General features: G+C 42.4%; 2 protein-coding genes and 1 long non-coding RNA gene across 3 annotated transcripts in view; 1 reads left to right on the top strand and 2 right to left on the bottom strand.

The window, feature by feature from the left end:
* Positions 1–2189: 2189 nt before the first annotated feature.
* On the bottom strand, positions 2190–6791 carry LOC307191996 (uncharacterized protein). The gene is made up of 3 exons (XM_079932372.1): positions 5533–6791; positions 2960–3055; positions 2190–2307 (listed from the first exon to the last, which is right to left on the bottom strand). The coding sequence occupies exons 1-2, from the start codon at positions 6788–6790 to the stop codon at positions 2982–2984; spliced, it is 1332 nt and encodes a 443-aa protein (XP_079788498.1). The 5' UTR covers position 6791; the 3' UTR covers positions 2190–2307; positions 2960–2981.
* A 9-nt stretch (positions 6792–6800) lies between these two features.
* Positions 6801–10802, bottom strand: LOC307192001. The gene is made up of 3 exons (XR_013829914.1): positions 10578–10802; positions 9872–10021; positions 6801–7506 (listed from the first exon to the last, which is right to left on the bottom strand). It is a non-coding gene; the product is annotated as an uncharacterized lncRNA (long non-coding RNA).
* A 177-nt stretch (positions 10803–10979) lies between these two features.
* KBTBD2 (kelch repeat and BTB domain containing 2) overlaps positions 10980–20849 on the top strand; it is a 40521-nt gene continuing 30651 nt past the window's right edge. Inside the window, exon 1 of the mRNA XM_079932364.1 lies at positions 10980–11168. The gene's annotated coding sequence lies outside the window, so the exon portion shown is untranslated. The remainder of the gene's footprint in view (positions 11169–20849) is intronic.

Raw genomic sequence — 20849 nt, 5'->3', positions numbered from 1 at the left:
CTGCCCATCTCTCCAATTTTTGGGTCAGCGGTTTGCCCTGTGACCTCAATTCTCTGATAGATTTAGGAAGATCTGATGATTAGTTTGTTCGGCTTTTTACTTGTTAGGACAGAGTGAAGACTTCTAATCTCTTTACATGCCAGACCAGAGACGGGAAGTTGATGGATATTGCTTTAAGCCACTACATTTGTGGTAATTAGTTCCTGCCCACATCTGGAAAATTCGTGAGGGCAGAGACCATCTCGTTTCATGTTGTAGTCTCACCTTCCAACACAATGTGTCACGCATGGTGGTGTTCAATGGGAATTTATTAAAAGTATGGTTACATTTTCCATTTGGAACATGATTTGGAAGTTATAGTGGATGCTGTATTGTGCCACTTGTATTTGCCTCCTAACCCCTACACCTGACTTCAGGACTGAAGTATTTATTCTCCCAACTGCTGGTTAACAGCTGACTTCAGGTAACAGTTGCAAATGACCTCCACTTTCCAGGGATTGGTTGTTCTCGCTTGAAGAGAGCTACGCTATCCAAGGCCACGCCTCATTTCCAGGGGCATCCTGCATCACAGTGACTGGTCTATGCAGGGGTGTAAGATGTAGCCTCTTGCCCCAACTGGGACAATTCTGCAGGGTCATTACAGCTCATGAGCTCTCAGTGGGATTGGCCAAGGCCTTTGTTGTGCCTGCATCACACCCAAACTCCTGCTTAATCATGCTTTGTCCCCTCAGAGATGTTATTCCCTAAAGCACTCCCCATTCAATTTCTTGCACCCAAATCTCCATCTCAGACTCTGGTCCTAAGGAACTCAACCTGCCACAGAGGTAAGATGGCAGGGAAGAAGAAGGGTAGGTGTGGTCAGGAATTATCGTTCATTTTAGACTCCATTTTCCAAATTTATACTTGGCTTTTCATCTCCCCTCTAGGGTAAAGGGGAGACTGGGAAGGATTACGGAACAGGAAAACGTTCATTGGTACTCTCCTCTGTCTTTGTGCTTCCTCTTCCATATACTGGCATTATCAGTTTCCCCACCTTCTAGGGTCCAACCCACAAGGCCCAATTTGTTAATCTAATTAACACTAAGCCATTCATTCACAAATACCTGAATATATATGATGTCCCAGGATCTATGCTCTTCCATGGGGATACTGCATTGGCTACACTAATCCATGGCCCTAAGGAATGAATACATGGTCTCCTTTGATGAGGGTAAGAATGTCACAAGTCTCATCTGTCATGTCATGAAATGGGCTATGAAAGTTAAGGCACCGGTGCTACTAGAACACATAGGAGTGTCACATAATCCAGCCTTGGGTGGGGATAGGAGTGAGAGGTGTTTTCCTGGAGTATCTAAACAAAATCTTTAAGTAGGGGTTACATAAAGTCATAGGTCTCATAAGACCAGCCTTGGAAACACTATCATCTTTTGCTTCTCATCTGAAAAAATGTAGCGCTTAATCACTTTTTGCCATCTCCTTAATCCATTTTGAGGGATACTTGGTTAATACAGGGAGTTAAAGGACATTTTTCTATAGGACATTTTCATCACAGGGTTACTTAGAAGCAGCATTGAGTGGACACATTGATATGTATCAAAATACTGTCCATACTGTCACCCAGAAAGCCTTTCTTGGAGGCACCCCCATCCTCTCACATATGCTCTGTTCTTTCAAATAACCGTGGGAGAGCCTCCAATCACATAAAAATCTTTTTAGCACATAGTCACAGACCTAACCTGCACCATTTATTGGGAGATTGGTTCTACAAATTGACCACCTAGGTCCTAGGTTCTTAGTATAAAGATCTTTTGTTTCCTAAAGCTTCCTTTATTCCTAAGGAGTCTACACTAGTTGAAAGCATAAAACATATGATTCTACAGGCCACCACTGGAAATATGCATCAGTGGACCTACTATGTTCCTGGCCTCCATTTATAAACAATGAGTTGGCATCCTTTCCGTCTTCAAGATGGTTCCTCTTTGTGGGGAATGCTTAATCTTTTTATTTTGTCCTCAAATCCACCACCCTTTTCTCCTTATCTAAAGGTCCTTGGAGATTACAAGACAAAACTATTCATGACAGATGGTGCTGTCATGAGTGATGTGGCCACTATGAGAGAAGAAAATGCTTAAGAATCACACACTTTTGCAATTCAATTTATTTGCTGTTTTACAACTTATATTTCCAAAGGCTTTACAATGTCACATTTTCTTGTTTTTTGATACAATGCTTTAATAGTTCAGTCAAGAGAGATATATGATGCAATATTTAGCTCTTCCTTGAAGCTGGAACTCAGCAATTTATTTCCTGTGAAATAATAATGGAATACATTTCCTTAAATTGGCGTGTAACAGACTCAAGATGTTATACAGAGAATCATTACCAATATCTTTAGTTTCCATTTTTAGGATAAAGCCAAAGGTCTTGACATTTTGCCTGAGCTTAGTTATCAGTCTTCCCTTTATGACCACTGCAGGGCAGAAATGGCCTTTAAGGGGCCATCAAGCCACTGCTCCAGGACCAGGGGTTGAGGTGAGGCAGGGTTACCCAATGCCAAGACTCTGTGTAGGGAAGCCTGTCAAGCTACTGCCCCTTAAGGGAGATGCTAAGCTTCCAGTACCCAGCTCTAAGCTGGGACACTAAGAGTGAAACTGCCAGGATCACTTACAAAATCCCATTTTAACCCACGACGTACTACCATTAACAGATCGGGAGTTAAGTGTGAAAGCCAGCTTAAAAATAACATTCCACAGAATTGAAAGGCTTTGGCTCTAATCCTGTCAGGTAGGGCCTTCTTTACAAGGTATGTCTGTTACCTGGGTAGAACTCTGCCGTTTGTCATTGCCCATAAGCAGTGTTAGCTTTGAAGGGCAGACCAGGCACCAAGTAGGAAACCCCAAACAAATAAAGTCCAAAAAGCAAATCATAAGACGAACTGGACACAGGACACATAACCAACCTCTAGAGCTGCTGGGTATTTCCTAAACTTTATAGCATCTGCCTCGAATCTCTGTTACTTTGTAGGGGAACTTGGTTTTTGATCTCTCACAGTTACCTGAGGGAAGAAGTGATTCATACATTAAATAATCCAAATTGCTTAAAAACCAAAAGGAAAAAATAAATCAAAAACACATCTTTCAAGAAATTGACCTGTTTTTCATGATACTATTCTATATCATTCTGTAGTTCTTGGCAGCAAAAAATATCATTGGCAAAAATAATAACAGACAATTTATAGAAGAGAGACTTCTTGACTGTGTGACCTGGAGTAAACTGAAGTTCCCATTATCTTCACAGGACGACTCGGTCAGACTTTTTTTTTTTCCGGCTGCACTGTGCGGCTTGCAGGTTCTTAGTTACCCGATTAGGGATCAAACCCTGGCCCTCGGCAGTGAAAGCAAGGAGTCCTAACCACTGGACCACCAGGGAATTCCCCAGACTTTCTTTCAGACATGGCCAAAGAAGAAAAGTGCTAAAAACTACTCAACTACAGTATTAAGAAGAGGGAGAGGGAGTAAATTTATAACCAATGTTATTACCCAAAATAGAAGAAGATTCATACACGCTCCGACGGGAAATGACATGGGAATTCAGAAGCAGATAAGACTTTGAGAAGGCTAAAGGTAAAGTTGCCGGTGTTTTAGTTTATTCATTTTACAATGTTAGACATCGTGATCTAGGGCTCACACACATCTGGAATGGTCCCATTCATTATGGAGCTTACACAGCGCTTCTTTCTTATGTATGAGGGGTCTCTAAGCACAGTGGTCCAGAACAGTCTCTCTTGCCATCTTTTATAACAGGGACTAAACATACCAAAGCCAAAAAACTCTGCTCATATTGTAAAGTCACCCTATTTTTAAAAACCCCTTCCAAATTACTGAGCATGAATCGAAGTCATGACAACAGCCAAGAGTTAAGATGTGACAATACCCCAACTTTTCAGTGGAAGTGGTAGGCATAAATATGTCAAGTCTAAAGGTTCTGGGACTAAGACTGGAACTTATTTAAACTTCCCTGGGGCTCTTATGCATCCCATTCTTCACTTACCTGCTTTGCTTCATTCTTTGCACCCCAGAGGTAATCATCTCCCAAAGCTCTCCTTTGGGCCCTCCCTCCCTCCCCACTCCTGTCAGCTGTGCCCCCGCCAGTCACAGGATGGTCCAAACTCAAGCTTCAACCAGGTGTGGGGAGGCTGCTAGTCCAGTCCCTCAATCTCACCACTTTATGCCCCTCCCACCATAACCCACACAGCAAAGCAAAACAACTTCTCTTCCCAAGTTAACTCTTTTCCATGGATGTTACCACTTTTTTGGATGTACTCAAGTTCAAATTCCAGCCCTTTCTTAAAGATTAAATTGCATTAGTCCTCTCACATGTCTCTATCTCTTTTTTTTTTTGTATACATAGTTGTTAAGCAGTTTAAATTTTATTGACCTCCTGGTTTTTTTAAAAAAGTTAAATTTAAGGTCACACCTCTAAGTTTGATGCACTCTATACAGATCGTGTAGAGTATGACTGTGAAGAGATACAAATTAGTCCATGTGGAAAAAGATTTACTAGAGTACAGAATCATTTTCATAAATACATGTCTCTATCTCAAAGTCCCATGTGAGTCAGGACCCTCACCACTTTGTTGATTTATTGGGTTGCCAAAAAGTTCGTTCAGGTTTTCTGTAAGATGTTATGGTACTTTTTGGCCAACCCAGTACAACACTTTTTGTTGAATAAAACTGGTTTGGGGGGACTTCCCCGGCGGTCCAGTGGTTAAGATTCCACCTTCCAATGCAGGGGGCCTGGGTTCAATCCCTGATCGGGGAACTAAGATCCCACATACCACAGAGACAAAAAATAAAACAAACAAAATGGTTTTCAGCCATATAGGCACTCTTCACTCTAATTTCTCCTATAAAATACTGCTGGTTGAAATTCCTACAGCACATTTGTCTCATTTCTCTACTCAATCTGGATCAGCCCCTTATTGCCTACAGGATAAAAATCTGTAAGTGAAGAAAAACACTACTACTTTACCCCATTCTCCTTGGTCTATTTCCCAATTCCTCACAAGTCTTCCCTCTGGCAGGATGGTCTCGAGAGGAATCCTGCCAGGGCTGCCCATTTGAGCTCACGCTACTGTCTCCATTCCCACTCCAAACTTGCTCTTTTGTCTCCAAACCACAGAACCTAAAACTGTCGAAATTCTCTGCCTCCACATAGACTGCCCATTCTCAGCAATCCAGCTAGACTGATGTCCTCCTGACTATCTCAGCCCAACTCTCCTTACCGCCACCATCCAAATCTTTATAATCTACTATAGCACTTTGTTTCAAATTACATTGCAGTTTCCTAGAATGCAGGAATTCTAACTTGGGATTTTCTTTGCAAATCCTATGAATATGGGCACCTACAGCTGAAGTGACCACATACTTTCAAAACAGAGAAATGCTATTGATTCACAGCTGCCTTTGCATCCAAGACTTGGTATGGAACCGCCACAGACAACCAGTTAGGATGAACCCACTAGTCACTTACATTCCAATGGTTTGTGAGAGGCTCTCCTGGACTCCAGTCCCTCTGGCTTGGGCATAGTGTGTTTTCTTCGGAGGGTGACACCAGTACTTTCACAGCCATCCTGTCGTTTCAACTGGTAAACCACAGGGACGACGTGCTCATATTCACTACCAGCTTGTAATAACCTGTACTTATTTCTGGTGGGCCAAACCATAAGTTGGGGAGGGACAGAGCACTCAGGTGGCATCCTGATTATCCTTCCAGCCTTCAGATAAGACCTTCCTTTGGAAGATGTCAGAGGACCCTGTGGACTCACTTCTTCAAGGAGGCATTCTACCTCATGCATTACATCTTCAGCTTCCAACTCAGAGTCTTCTGAATCCTCAGGAAGCACGATGGTCAAGGCAGCGCTTTTCTGCAGCAAATAGGCTGTCTTAACATTTGAGACGCTGCTCAGGTCTTTCAGCTTCCTGCCTTTCACAGTCTTTCTAGTCTCTGCACACCTTTTCAAGTTCTCTTTATGCACCTCCCCAATCTCATCATTCACCATCACTTCATCTTTGTCTGCACTTAATTTCCTATTTGTGACTGGCTTTCTCCATGACCCCTTGGTTTTGCAGTCTGGTGAGGCCCCTTCATCTCTGCAGGGCATTTGCTGGGGGGATTTCTCTACCTGTGCTTCATACCAACTCATGTCGCACTGAATGCCCTCTTCTACTTTGGTAAACTGGGTCGACCAGGTAGGGGAGGGAACGCGCCCCTCGCAGCCATTGTTCTCTACCTCACCAACTTCATCCTGGTTCCTGCTCCCCACTGACAGCTGCTCTGCTCCCTTTCTCCCACTTCCTGGTGAAGACTCAGGGGAATTCTCAGACTGTACCTCATACCACCAACTCATATCGCATTGGGTGGCCTGACCTACTTTGTTGAACTGGGCCAACCAGGTAGCGGATGGAACACCCCCCTCAGGGTAGCTATTGCTCTCTACCTCTTCCTCTGCACCCACATTCTCAGGGGAGCCATGGCTCCCACGACTGTTCTCTGGCATGCTTTCCCCTGCAGTAAGGAGCTCCTGAGATGCTGAATGTAGGCTCGGGTCTTTTACTGCTTCCATGCTGGCACAGGGTGGCCCTTCCTGATGCAGCTTGTTGATGTCTCCAGGAGACGGGTACAGTTTTGAGTTCAGGCTATTCTGGATCTCATCCCTGCCAGGTGGAGGTGGTGGGTTTTGGGAAACAGCTGCATATCCCTTCTTTTCTTCACCCAAGTTCATCTCCATGATAGATCCTGACTTAAACATCTCATGTCTTACAACATCAAGACACTGCTCTGACTGGACAGCTCTGTGTTCATCTTTATATGCAATGCAGTCTCCACCCTCATGAGGGTTACAGAGCACACCTCTACTTTCCCAGGAACTCTGTGAAATCCCATTGTGCTGCAGTATGTTCTCTGGCATGGCTTTACCATAAGCCACATCATACAAACCCATAGTTTCTTTCAATGATTTCCAGAATTTTATCATAGAGGATCCTTTGCCCTGGACTAGCCTCCTTTGCTCTTTCTCGGATACACAGATTCCTTGAGGTGCATCTCTATGCAAAGTGTTATTAGAAGGGCTCTTGCTATGTAGCTCCCTCTTCTGGGCAACAGAAGTCAAAGCCCCATCTGTTTCTTGATGAATGTTGTCAGTTTCAATGTCAATATTAGTAGCAGGGATACTGGTCACCCTTCCTGTGTCATGGCTGTCGCCTTCTGCGTGCATGTCTTGTTTTTCTCTCATGTTTTCAGCCTGTTGAGGTTCAGTCTGTGTGTGTTTCGTTCTCATTTTTTTCCCACAGCCACCATATTCTCTGAACTGTGCCGTGTTATAAAACATAGGGACTATGGGTCTTCGGTTAAGAGTAGTGGGCAACGGGGACTGAGGGATGAGGAAGCTGGGATACTCATTGAGCACCACAGGATATGGAAAATACAGACTTCCATTTCTCAAACCTAGAAAGAGAAAGGCATAGCCATTTTGTCTCCTGTGGCCAGTCACAACATTCAGCCAGAACACCTGTACAGCCACACCAATGGTTAAAATACTGAATTTTCTCTATGTCAGTTGGTAAAGGCCCCCAGTTCCTCCCTGGACATCCACAGGAGTCAACCAGTGAAGGAGCAATGACTAGAACAGTGGGGCCTCCAGAACCCTTCTTCACACTAGAACAGCACTACAGCAGGCATCTGTTCCAACTGGTTGGTTCCCAAGCCATCAGTTGGTCAGCATATTAAGAATAGCACCCCCTACTTTGTAGCCTTTTAAAAGAGACCAAGCACATACCAGGCATAACTCAGGCTTGTCATGGTTGCAAAAAGAATAATATCAGGCCTTACAGAGCAAGAGGGAACAAAAGTTCTTTGGATTTAAAATCCTTTCTAAGCCTATGTATTCAGCCCTATTCATTCATACACATACACACATCTTCCCCCATTTCCACTCTTTAGGGATAACCACTGCAGTGGTGTCAATAATGCCAGACATATTTCTCTCAAACAAATATATTTTGGGGAAAGGCATTTGACTTTGCAAGACAGATTTGTACAACTGACAAGTGAAGCTAAGGTAAAACTTCTAACTATATAAAAGAAGGAGCAGTCATATTCCAATCAGTGTTCATGAAGCAATTTAGCCAGTATTGTGCAGTAGAGCTTATGAACCCAGTTTCACTGTTGAGGAAGGTATCAGTGTGCCTCTAGTACTTGGCTAAGATACCTCTAGTATATTGGTATAACCATATGCATATGGGTATTTTCCTTTATTGAAGGAAAAGGAAATCTCAGCTCGGGTTTCAACATTGTCCTAAGAGGTTAGAAGCCACAGAAGAAAGTTCATCTAACTACAGAGACAGATAACTTCAAAGCCAGTCCACGGAGGGTCAGGTTTAGAACTCTTGTTGAAACTACTGGAAGAGTGGGCTCCTCTCTTGGATCACTAGCCATAGAATCATTACAGGCCTGGAAATGCTGTGACCATCTTTGCCACTTAGAAATAATGGCTGACAGGCCAACACAGAGAAAGTCAAAACCTAGAAATAGAGGGAAATAGACTAAAAAAATGGATTATGTGTTTTGAGTCCCCATCTAGCCAAACAAAAGTGGCTTCACTCTTGGAATTCTATACATTCCTTTTTTCACTAAAATATGAATTATGTTGCAATTAAAAATACAAATTTTCTTCCTACTCCCAGCACCATCCACTTTAATTCCCCTAAACCACAACTCTAAAGGATAAATAATTGAAACCTTAAGCTGAATGGTGTGGAAAAACCACAGAGGTATAGCATCTCAACCTGTTAATTCAAAGAATGTTTAAGATACAATATAAATTGTTTTCTCTCAGAACTTCCTACACTCTGTACTCACACAATTCCTGTCTCTGCACCATTTCAAAATAGCATTTCAATGTCTGTACTAATTAGGGAATCTCCAGAGAAACAGAGCCAAGAGTTTATATACGGTAAGATTTCTTGAAGGAGCTGGCTCATGTGGAGGTGCTAGTCCAACATCTGGCAGGTAGAGGCACAGTGAAGAACTGTAGGTCACAGGCCATACGCTGGCACAGGTCCCTGTTGCTCAGACTGAGACTACTATTCAGCTGGCAACAGTGGTGAATTCAGAAGCTCTCCTTATCACACCTAGTTTTCTACCTGGAAAAGCTGCATAATATTTACAACATGCTTTATCTCCAGCAGGATACTCAGAAGAGCAAGTTTAACATTATCTTTCCTACTTGGAGAGGTGAGATGGGAGAATCACCCCATGGATCCTCCTGCCTGCCTAAAGCCCCCTCCCCCATGTACTGAATGAAACGCTAGATGTCTACCTTCCAAACATTTTCAAGTCTTGCTTGTCATTCTTCCTCTAGAGTACTTTTCTGACTTCACCATAATAGGTCTGAGAACCTTTAGGCCTTGTCAAAGCTCCAGGGACTAGGAGCACTAAGGCACCTCTGGCCTCACACATGAGGGGACTTTGGTTGGATTACTCTGTGACCCTGGGCCAGTCACTGACTGGGAGCCTCAGCTCCCTCATTTGGGGAGCAAGGATAGCAACAATACCTAGTTCATGGGCTGCTGAGGTCAATGAGAGAACCTATTTGTAGCATTTAGCAGAGTAACTGGCATATAGCTAGAATTCGAATGTTTCCTATTAACCTGAACAACAAACACTGCCCCATGCGCTGCTACCGTCTCTGGTTTGAGCACAGGGTGAGGAAAGGGAGGTAATGGACACAGGTGTTAGAAACCTTCAGGCTTTGGCTCACAGGGAGGGTCCCTAATCCCACTGAACCTCTTTGGGGATTCAGATTCCTTACCTGCTCCAGGAATGGAGAATGGATTATAGACAGGATTCTGGTACCAGGGACCCAGGTGAAGCTGCTGGGCCACGGGGTGCACATAAAAGAAAGGTCTGGAGTTACTGCCCTCAAAATTGTCGTTGTTTCCTGAAGAGTTCATTTCCCAGGCTGAAAAGCAGGTGTTTGTAGTTAGGAAAGGACAGCCGCACTCTGCCCTGTAAAGTGCTGTGAAGGAAGAAAGTCGTCCTCGTCCCCCATCAGAACTGGGAGCCTGGGTGGAGGTCCCTTACCTTCTCTTCCCGCTCGCCTGGGATGGGGACACGCGGGGGCTGCCCTGCGTGCGTTTCGACCAGAGGAGCAGCACCCAGAGGCCCGGGCCCGTGTCGTGCTGAGCAAGTCTGGCTCCCCAGGCAGGAGCACCGTGGGGAGATGAGGCCTTGGAGGCGCGGGGTACCTAGCGCTGGGCGCCAAACGCCAGGGGCCGCGCCCCGCGGCTACACTGGGAGACGCGGCCTAGGCCTCGGCTGCACCGCCCTTGTCCACAGCCTCTCTAACCTTCCCCCCAGCCGCCACCTGGGCCGATCCCCTCCTCAGTCTGGGAGTCCAGGCCCCCGGCTCCGCGTCTCCTACCACCCCCCTCCCCACAGGCCTGTCTGTTCCCGCGACCTCCACACCCTGCACCCCCGCGCCCTGCAGGACCCGCGCTCGCGTTCGGGACACCAACCTGCTCCAGCTCGACGTCTGCAACTGGCAGCCTCTACGGTGGCTCACACCACCCGCGCCGACCCGACCTCTGTAGCCAGGTGAATCTACGCTGCCGGTGGCCGAGGCTCCAGCCTTTATTGGGCGGCTGGACGGCAACGTGCTGCCTCTTCCGCAGGCACCGCCCCTGGCGCATTCCCTTCCGCGCATGCGCCCTGTCAGAGCTCGTAGGCCAGGTGGGTCGGATCGAAGGCGCTGGTGGAAGCCGGGGCTGAGATTTGGTGGAGGGGAGCGGCCCTGTGCACGCTGCTCCTGGGTGAACCCCAGTCCTCCCTTCTACCCACCCTTGTGTGTGTGGGCGCCCTGGCCTTGACTCTTCTAGAGGACAGAGCCCTTCCCGTTCCCTTCGCTCTCCACGACTGTCCCCTCCTCTGAGTGTGTTGAGTGAGGTCGGGTCAGGCCGCTCCTCTGAGCTCCTGGTCTCCTCCTTCCTTGGGCCTAAAGCCGCCCGCTGACACTTAAGGAAGAGGAGGCTACCGAGGAGGAGCAGAGAGGAAGGAGGCCAACGTGGACGGAGGACAGACCTGAGAGGAGGAAGACTCACACAGGAGAGGTAAACAAGCGTGCTTAATGCTGCTGAGAGCAGCATCTCGCGGGGGCAGGGGCTTCGGCAATTAGGACGCTAGTGGTGGGGGGAAGTGGTGGGACAGAAAGGCACTGGAAGTCTGTGGGGTGATGGATGGGCAGTTAGAAGGGGAAAGCTGGCAAGTACAGAGTACTGTTTGTGTGTGAGTGGAAGGAAAGTCATAGGACAGTAGTGGAGGGGAGTCGTGGGGTTGTAAGGAGGATTGTGGATTTTGTTTTGTTTTTGAAAGGAAGGGATTGAGGTATATTTATCCTGGGATGGACTGACAGGGAGACGTTACTGGTAGTGGAGAGAGAAGGATGTTAGGACGATGTTCTGAGAGTGGGAGGGTAGCCAAGGCTGGTTACAGTGCTTGGCCTTGGACGGAAGAAAGTCCTTGAGGTTGGAGGGAAATGAAATCCTGAAGGCAGGAATTTAAGTGCATTAGCGTCTGATGACCTTGTTATTACTATATTTTCAGTCAAGAGGGGTAGGAATAGTACTAACCATGTCTGCCATATTTCTCCATGGAATGGAAAGAGCAGTAATTTACAGACATGCAAAAAGAGCTGCTGGTAGAGTTGGGGGCTGACCTGGGGTGAGATTCAGTCATTTGTATTGGCCTTCATCTGAAGTGTTATGTCACTTGCCTAGTCATTTTCAGTTGCTTGGGAGAGACACAGTGGTTGGATGGATCAAGGACTGTGGTTTTGTAGGGCTTGTGGGAAGAGAAGTCAATGGTTCAAGAAAGTTCAGTGTAATGGTGAGAAGTTAAATACATCATGGCACATGACGTATACCCTGCACTTGTGTGACCCTGAGTGTGAGTGCCTCGATAAATTGTGCTCCCTAGGTACCTCACCTCACCCTACTTAGTGGCCTAGCATGTAGTCAGGAAGAGAAAGTAATGTCAGAGAGGAACTGATCAAGTTAAGAAGAAGTAATGGAGGTCTTATACTTGAGAATGAAAGAGCTAGAGGAGGGCGTTCGTGGTCCAAGAATGGAAATCTAAAATTTCGGCTTTCAGAGTTGGAGCAGTTGTAAGTTGTAACAAGGTCCACGGGGTGGCCATTGGTTTGCTGAAGTCCTGTGGGCATGAAGGTCATTTGCACTGAGAAAGGAAAAGATCTGGGAGGCTGGGGTTTTGTTTGAGTCACCCCCTCTGTTGCTGAGCTCAAGTTTGTGTGCCAGACACACAGTGAGGGCAAACAAACTGAAACATCGGAGTTTGGAGCAAAGAAAGGTTTACAGTATTTGTTGAAGAGGCACCAACCCAAAAGATGGGAGACCTAGACTCATCTCAAATCCTTCTTGCTGGCTGGCTGGCTGGGGTGCAAGGTTTTAAAGACAGCAGAGGTAAAGGTTCTTTGTAATTTCAGCTTCCTGATAAGACCTCAACTGCAGACTTCCTGGCTGCCTGTGACTTGATGTGTCGTTGGTGACTGTGACTGATCTGTGTGTTCCTGCAAAGCAAACTAGTAAATCGTGGTCTTGTGATCCCTTAACTTCTTTCTAGGAGAGAGCAAAAGCAGTGCTTGAGACATTTTATTCTGTACTTAGAGCCTTCATGATGGTTCAGGAGCTTCAGTTCTTAATTGACCCTCCAGGTGTCATCAATTTTAAGTCCGCTTGGGGCCAGCTGGTTGAAGCCACAGGACATTATCTCGACAGTTTGGGGTCATGAATCAAGGCATTAGTTTAAGCTAACAATCATGGAAAAGGTTATGTTGGGCTTGCTTTTCTTTTGTTTCTGCGTTCCCTCACTTCTCCAGTGAGTAACTGTTTGAATCTGCTCTTTGGGATTCAGGGAAAATCTAGGAGACTTAAACCATTTTCTATAAACGAGAAATGACAGACACAGGAAGGCTTTTGTACCCGGGAGGGCCCCGCTGCGCCCTGCTTCATTTCACCTCTTTCGTATGGTAGTCATTTAGAGGTTCCCATGTCCTCAGTGAATGTGGCAGAGGGACCAGCAAGGTGAGAGATAGAAACATCACAAGATGTTTGTATTCATAATGTGATGTTTTTCTTAAAGAGAGTTCCCCAAATTTTATAATCTTCAGTCCCCAGAAAACTTGGATCTGCCACATGCTAGTGGCCATGTCAGCCCTGGAGTGCATGGAGAGTGGGAGAATGAAGAACCTCCTTATGAGGGAACAGGTTTCAATGACTATTCAGTGAACAGGGTGAGGGATATGGTGGCTTGTGCTTAGGCAAACAGGGCTTCCAGGTTGCAGTGGCTGGGAGAGTTGGTAGGTAGGTGAGCAGGGAGAAGAACTGGAATGCAAGTGTCCCAGAAATGCCAGCTCACTGGGAACTTTGAGGCAGTGCTGGAAGATGTCAAGAATGAAACGTATAGTGGTACTAGACCACTGATGTAAGGATGTTTTTTGTGCCAACTGAGGCATTTTGTGTTGGGTGGGGTGTCTGAGGTTAGATGGTGGTTGCTATTTTTGCATTAAGGTCCAGCTAGTAAACTGTGTGTTCTCTGCTCAGAATTCCAAATGGTTTTTATTATTATCATCTCTATTTTAAGATGAGGATATCTGAGATTCAGGAAGGTTAAATAATCTGTCCACATATATTAAGTTGCAGTCCTACTAGTTGGAAGGGGAGTGGGGTGAGGTCTTTGAATTCCCAGACCCAGTGCCTTTTCTACTGTTTGTGTGGTCAGTGTCACTCTCATTTCGACAGTTTGACGGTCTTCGTCTCCCATTAAAGCAGAGTAGTTTCTACTTCCCCCTCAATTGACATGCTGATCTCAGATAGAAGTTTTAAACACGAATGTAATGATAGTCTTGCTTTCCACACCTAAAAACCTCCTTCAGCCTCACTAATGATCCTTCATTTACTCATTCCGTTTACAAAATTTGAGTCCCTATAATGGTACCAGCACAATTTTAGCCCTAAGGAAACGGAAGAAAAACAAAATTGTAATTCCTAAGGAGCCTTCATTCTTGTGGTATTTGCAATGAGATGCCATTCACAGCTAACATATTGGGGAAAAAATGAGTCTGACAACACCAAGGGTTAAGGAGGAAGTGGAGTGACAGGAACATGTATACATTACTCCTGAGAGTGTAAATTGGTAAAAATCACTTTGGAGAGCAAGTTGACAGTATCTGAAAAAGTTGAAAATGTGTCATACCCCATGAACCAGGAATTCTACCTCTCGAAATATCCTAGGGAAAAAACCTTGTATATACACACAAGGAGCTGTTTATTAAAAATGTTTGTTACCATAGCATTGCTTTTAATATATATAAAAAAAAATGAAAACCACTTAAATATCCATGAAACAAGAGAATGGATAAATAAGTTGTAGTATAGATAAATTATGGGAAACTACATAGGCGTTAAATGAATGAACTAGAATCACATCTGTCTCCATGGATAAATCTTAAATATAAGGTTCTAATTTATAATTTCTTTTATAAATATCTTTTAGAGTTATAGTTTTTCTTGCTATTGAAAATGATTTATTTAAACTACACTTTCTAACTGTGTTGGTGGTATATAGGAATAATATTGATATTTACATATTGATTTTATATTCCAGCAACTTTGCTGAACTCTTTAGTTTCAATTTTTTGTGGATTTGACTAGATTTTCTGTGTGAACACTCAAATCATCTACAAATAATGAAGTTCTTTTAAAAATATATATTTATTTATTTTTGGCTGCGTTGGATCTTCTTCGCTGTGCGCGGGCTTTCTCTAGTTGCAGAGAGTGGGGGCTACTCTTTGTTGTGGTGTGCAGTCTTCTCATTGCGGTGGCTTCTCTTGTTGCGGAGCACGGGCTCCAGGCGTGCGGGCTTCAGTAGTTGTGGCATGTGGGCTCTACAGCACAGGCTCAGTTGTTGTGGCACATGACCTTAGTTGCTCCGCAGCATGTGGATCTTCCCAGACCAGGGCTCGAACCTGTGTCCCCTGCCTTGGCAGGCGGATTTTTAACCACTGCACCACCAGGGAAGTCCCAATAATGAAGTTTTGTTTCTTCCTTTTCAATGAATAGCTTCTCATTTCTCTTATTTGTCTTAATCTTCTAAGACCTTCAGCACGATATTCAATTTAGAACACTGATAGCAGATAGCATTGTCCTGTACTTAATTTCTAATGATACACTATAAAGAATTATTGTAGGTTATTTTCAAGATACTCTTTAGCAAGTTAGTAGGGTCTGTTATTCCACATTGGCTGAGAAGTTTTAAAATTTTGAATGAATGTTAAGTTTTAGCAAGTGGTTTCCTGCATCTTTGAAATAATCATATTTTTTCCTCTTTCTTCATCTTGCTAATAAAGCAGGTTCCTTACTAAATTTTTCTCTCATTAAACAATCCTTATATTCCTAGAATACACTCAACTTGGTCTTGATATATTTTAATATACATTGCAGGATTCCATTTGCTGGTATTTTATTTAGAATTTTGGAATCTAAGACTATAAGTGGAATTGTTTTATAATTTTTAATTCTCATATTGTCTTTTCTTGGTTTCAAGATATCCTAGCCTCATAAAATAAGCTAGATAACTTGCCATTTTTTTCTGTTCTCTAGAGCAATTTGCATAAGACAAGGATTATCTACTTATTCCTTGAAGGTTTGATAGAACTTCCCTGAAAGAGTATGTTGTGTATTTTGTTTGGTGGGTAGACATGGCTACTGATGCAGTTTATCTAATGTTTATAAGTCTGTTTCGTTTTTCCATTTCTTGATTTGGTTTTGATGACTTGAATTTTTCTAGGAATTTGCCCTTTTTGTCTGAGTTTCCCAGTTTATAGGCATAAAACTTTTCATAATTTTTGATTTTTTAAAAGTGCTTGTGATGTCTGTAAATATGTTCCCATTTTGATATTTAATGTTCTTTGTCCTCTATATTCTTTCCTGATGAATGTGCTCAAAACTATATCCATTTCATTATTCTGATCAAAGAACCAACTGTTTTGTTGTTGTTCCTCTCCTTTATTTCCTATGTAATAATTACGGTTCTTTTATTTCTATTCTTAAATGTCTTTGGGTTTCCTCTGTTGTTTGCTTTTCTAGCTTATGAGTTGGACATTTACCTAATTAATTTAATTTTTATTCCTTATACATATATATGTTTAAAGCTATAAACTTCCTTCTAAATACTTCTTTAGTTGTGTTTCACAAGTTTTGTTGAGAAGCAGTCTCATAGTCATTTATTTCTAAAATTTTCTAATTTCCACTCTGTTCCTTTTTCTAATTACAATATGCTTTCTGTCATGATCCTTGAATTACTAAGAACTAGGTTTTTCAATTTACAAACATCAGATTATTTTGGTTTATGTTTTATTAATGATTTCCAATTATATTGCATTTTGGTCAAAGTACATGATTTGTAAGTTACCAATAATTTGGTATTTGTTTGGACTTGTCTTATAGCCTTGTAAGTATTCATATTTTGTAAATGATTATAGTAAACTTGAAAAGAAGTTTTATCCACTAATTATTAGATGTTCCTTATTTATAAATATCCTTTAGATCCAGTATTTTTCTGTTCAATTTCTCTATACCCTTACTAATTTTTGGTCTACTTGATGTATAATTTACTGAGTTACACGTGTTTGAAATCTCCCATCATGAGACAGATTTTTCACTAGTAGAGGAGAGAGTTAAAAATATGGAAAGGGGGAATGAATCCACTATTGTTGGATTGGAATCAGAGATGTTAGTGTGAACTCATGGCATGTATATAGATAGATATAGATAGATAGGGATAGCATGTATGTATATATGTTGATATAAATGAGTGTATATACATGTAAGTATGTACATATATATATGTGTGTGTGTATGTATGTGCTTACATCTGTTTTCTGGTTCTGTTTGCTGAGAGGGCCTAAAGAAATAATACCTTAGGGACAAGGAGCACACCTAGCCCTCAAATCTTGGTTTCTAAATGCCATTCTCCACTCAAAGGAATCAGAGCTTGGAGAAATGGCTGTTTCTACGACAGGCAAATACAGAGAATCACAATTTACTGGAGAAGCTCAAGAGCAGCAACCTGTATGGGAACTAGCACTCAGTAGGGAAACCTGAACTGTAATTGACAAATTGCTGGAGGCTCAGTTTTGACAAGTCTGAGAAATAAAAACTCCAAGTAAGCTCAGTCATTGGTGGAGCCCCCACACTTTTATGAGTTTTACCTCCTGGAGCTCTACAGTTTTCTCATGGTACATATTGGAGAATAATCCCAGAGTGCTTTCAGCAGGGGTATCAGAAAAGGAACCATTTTAAAATATGCCAGATCATTCTGTTCTTCTTAACAAGCTCTGCCCTCAGGAGAAACTGTTCAGAGCCTATCCTTCTGGGGTTTTATCAGAACCTAAACTACTTCTGGGAAGGAAAGTTCCCACTACACACACTCTAGCTGTCCTGTCCCACCTAAGGGTTGGGAGGTGGGACAGAGAGACATGTGTGAAGTTCACAATCAGAGATTTAAGCTCACTAAAAGACTGAGACATAATCGTAGGAATATAGAACACTTGTCCTGACCCCGTACCGTACCACTACATTGCTAAAAGCCAATTTACAGCAGTTCTTCAGCCAGTACCCATAATGTACTTTACCCAGTGCATTATGTCCACCTATCTAGAAAGAAATTACAAGATACATTAAAGGGCAAAGACCACAGTTTGAAGGTACAGAAGAGGTATCAAAATCTGACTCATATGTGGCAAAGATGTTGGAATTATTAGACCTGGATTTTGAAACAACTGTGATTAATATTCTAAGGGCTCTAATAGATAAAGTAGACAGCATGCAAGAACAGATGGCTAATGTAAGCAGAGAGATGAAAATTCTAATAAAGAATCAAAGAGAAATGCTGGAGATCAAAAACATAACAAAATGAAGAATGCCTTTGATGAACTCATTAGTAGACTGGACACAGCTGAAGAAAATCTCTGAGCTGGAGAATATGAGAATATAATAACAGAATTAAAAACTTCAAAAATTGAAAAAAGACTGAAAACAGCAGAACAAAATACTTAAAAATTGGGAAAACTGTAAAAGGTGAAACATAAACATAATTGGAATACCAGGAGGAGAAGAAAGAGAAAAGAACAGAAGCAACATATGAAGCAATAATGATTGAGAATTTCCCCCAAATTAATGTCAGACACTAAACCACAGATCCAGGAAGCTCAGATAACACCGAGCATGATCAATACAGAAAAAAAAAAAAAAAAAAAAAGCCTACACCTAGGCATATCATTTTCTAACTATAGAAAATGCAAGCTAAAGGAAAAAATCCTGAAAGAAGTCAGAGGAGAAAAACACTTTTACTTATAGATGAGCAAAGATAAGAATTACATCTAACTTTTTCTTAGAAACCATGCAAGCAAGAAGACAATGGAATGAATACTTAAAATGTTGAGAGAAAAAAACCAATCCACCAACCTAGAAATCTGTACCCTGTGAAATTATCTTTCAAATGTGAAGGAGAAATAAAGACTTTCTCAGACAAACAAAAATTGAGGAAATTTGTTGCCAGTGGACCTGCCTTGCAAGAAATGTTAAAAGAAGTCTTTAGAGAGAAGAAAAATGATATAGGTCAGAAACTCAGATCTGACCTATAAAGAAAAGATCATTACAGAAGGAATATGTGAAGGTAAAATAAAAACTTTATTTTTCTTATTCCTAATCTGACAGATAAAAGTTTACTCAAAATAATAATAGCAATAGTGTATTCAATTATGTATGCTTTTGTGTATATATATGTTTATATATGCTTACCTGTAATTGAATGATAGTAATGATAAATAGGTCAGGAAGTAGGAATTAGGAATTAGTAAGGTACTCATACTATTGGTGGAATCAGTATAGTGTTATTTGAAAGTGGACTTGGATTTGTTGTAAATGTATATAGCAATCTCTAGGGCAACCACTAAAAAGAGCAAAAGCAGAAGTACAACTGATAGGCTAAGAAAAAACAGAATCATTTAATATGGTCAGTAAGAACCACAAGAGGCAGAAAACAGTGGAAGACAAAAATGGGGACAAAGAAAAAGGGCAAGAAGTAGAAAACAGTAATGTATATGGTAGATATTAATTTAACTATAATGAGTAATCAGTTTGGATGTCAGTGATCTCAATGCACGAAATAAAAGATGCAGATTGACATAAGTGATCAAAAAATAAGATTCAACAAGAAATTGACTTTAAATATTAAGACACATGGGGACCAAAAGTAAATGGATGGAGAAAGATGTACCATACTAGGACTAATCAAAAGAAAATGGGAGGGAACTTTCCTGGTGGTGCAGTGGTTAAGAATCTGCCTGCCAGGGCTTCCCTGGTGGTGCAGTGGTTAAGAATCTGCCTGCCAACACAGGGGACACAGGTTCAAGCCCTGGTCCAGGAAGATCCCACATGCCATGGAGCAACTAAGCCCGTGCGCCACAACTACTGAGCCTGTGCTCTAGAGCCTGCATGCCACGACTACTAAGCCCAAGTGCCACAACTACTGAAGCCCACACGCCTAGAGCCTGTGCTTTGCAACAAGAGAAGCCGCTGTGATGAGAAGCCTGTGCACCACAACAAAGAGTAGCCCCCGCTCGACGCAACTAAAGAAAGCCTGCACACAGCAATGAAGACCCAACACAGCCAAAAATAAATAAATAAATTAATTAATTAATTAAAAAAAGAATCCACCTGCCAATGCAGGGGACACAGGTTTGAGCCCTGGTCCAGGAAGATCCCACATGCTGTGGAGCAGCTAAGCCTATGTGCCACAACTACTGAGCCTGAGCTCTAGAGCCCTCAAGCCACAACTACTGAGCCCTCACGCCACAACTACTGAAGCCTGTGTGCCTAGAGCCCATGCTCCACAACAAGAGAAGCCACCACAATGAGAAGCCCACACACCACAACGAAGAGTAGCCCCTGCTCACCACAACTAGAGAAAGGCCACATGCAGCAACAAAGACCCAACACAGCCAATAAATAAATAAATAAATTTGTTAAAAAAAGAAAGAAAGTGGGAGTAGTCATATTTATTTCAGACAGAGAAGATTTCAGAGCAAGGAAAGTGATCAGGAAATAAAGAGGGGTATGTCATAATGATAAAAATGTCAGTTTTCAAAGAAGACATAATAATCCTTAACATGTATGTGCCTAACAACGAAGTGTCAAACTAAGTGAGGCAAAAACTGATAGAAATGCAAGGAGAAATAGATGAATCCACTATTGTAATTGCAGACTTCAGTACCCCTCTATCAGAAATGAGCAAATCCAGCAGACAGAAGATCAGTAAGGATACAGATGAACTTGACAACACCATCAATCCCCTGGATAAAATGGACATCTATAGACTACTTTATTCAACAGTAGCAGAATATACATTCTTCTCAAGTTCATGTGTAACATTATATTTAATGGTGAGAAACTTGAAGGCTTCCCACTAACATCTGCTACAAGGCAAGTAGCACTGCTTTTCAACATCATACTGGAAGTCCTAGCTAATGCAATAAAATAAGAAAATGATAATAAAGGTATACTAATTGGGAAAAAAGAAATAAAACTGTCTTTGTCTGCAGAGTACATGATCTTCCATGTAGAAAATCCAAAAGAATGGGTAAGAAAACTCATGGAACTTAATACGCAATTATAGCAAGGTTGCAAGATACAAGGTTATTATTCAAGAATCAA

This window comes from Stenella coeruleoalba, assembly GCF_951394435.1.
Source record: "Stenella coeruleoalba genome assembly, chromosome: 9".
Taxonomy (NCBI): Eukaryota; Metazoa; Chordata; class Mammalia; order Artiodactyla; family Delphinidae; genus Stenella; species Stenella coeruleoalba.
This window is presented reverse-complemented; position numbering and strand designations above follow the sequence as displayed.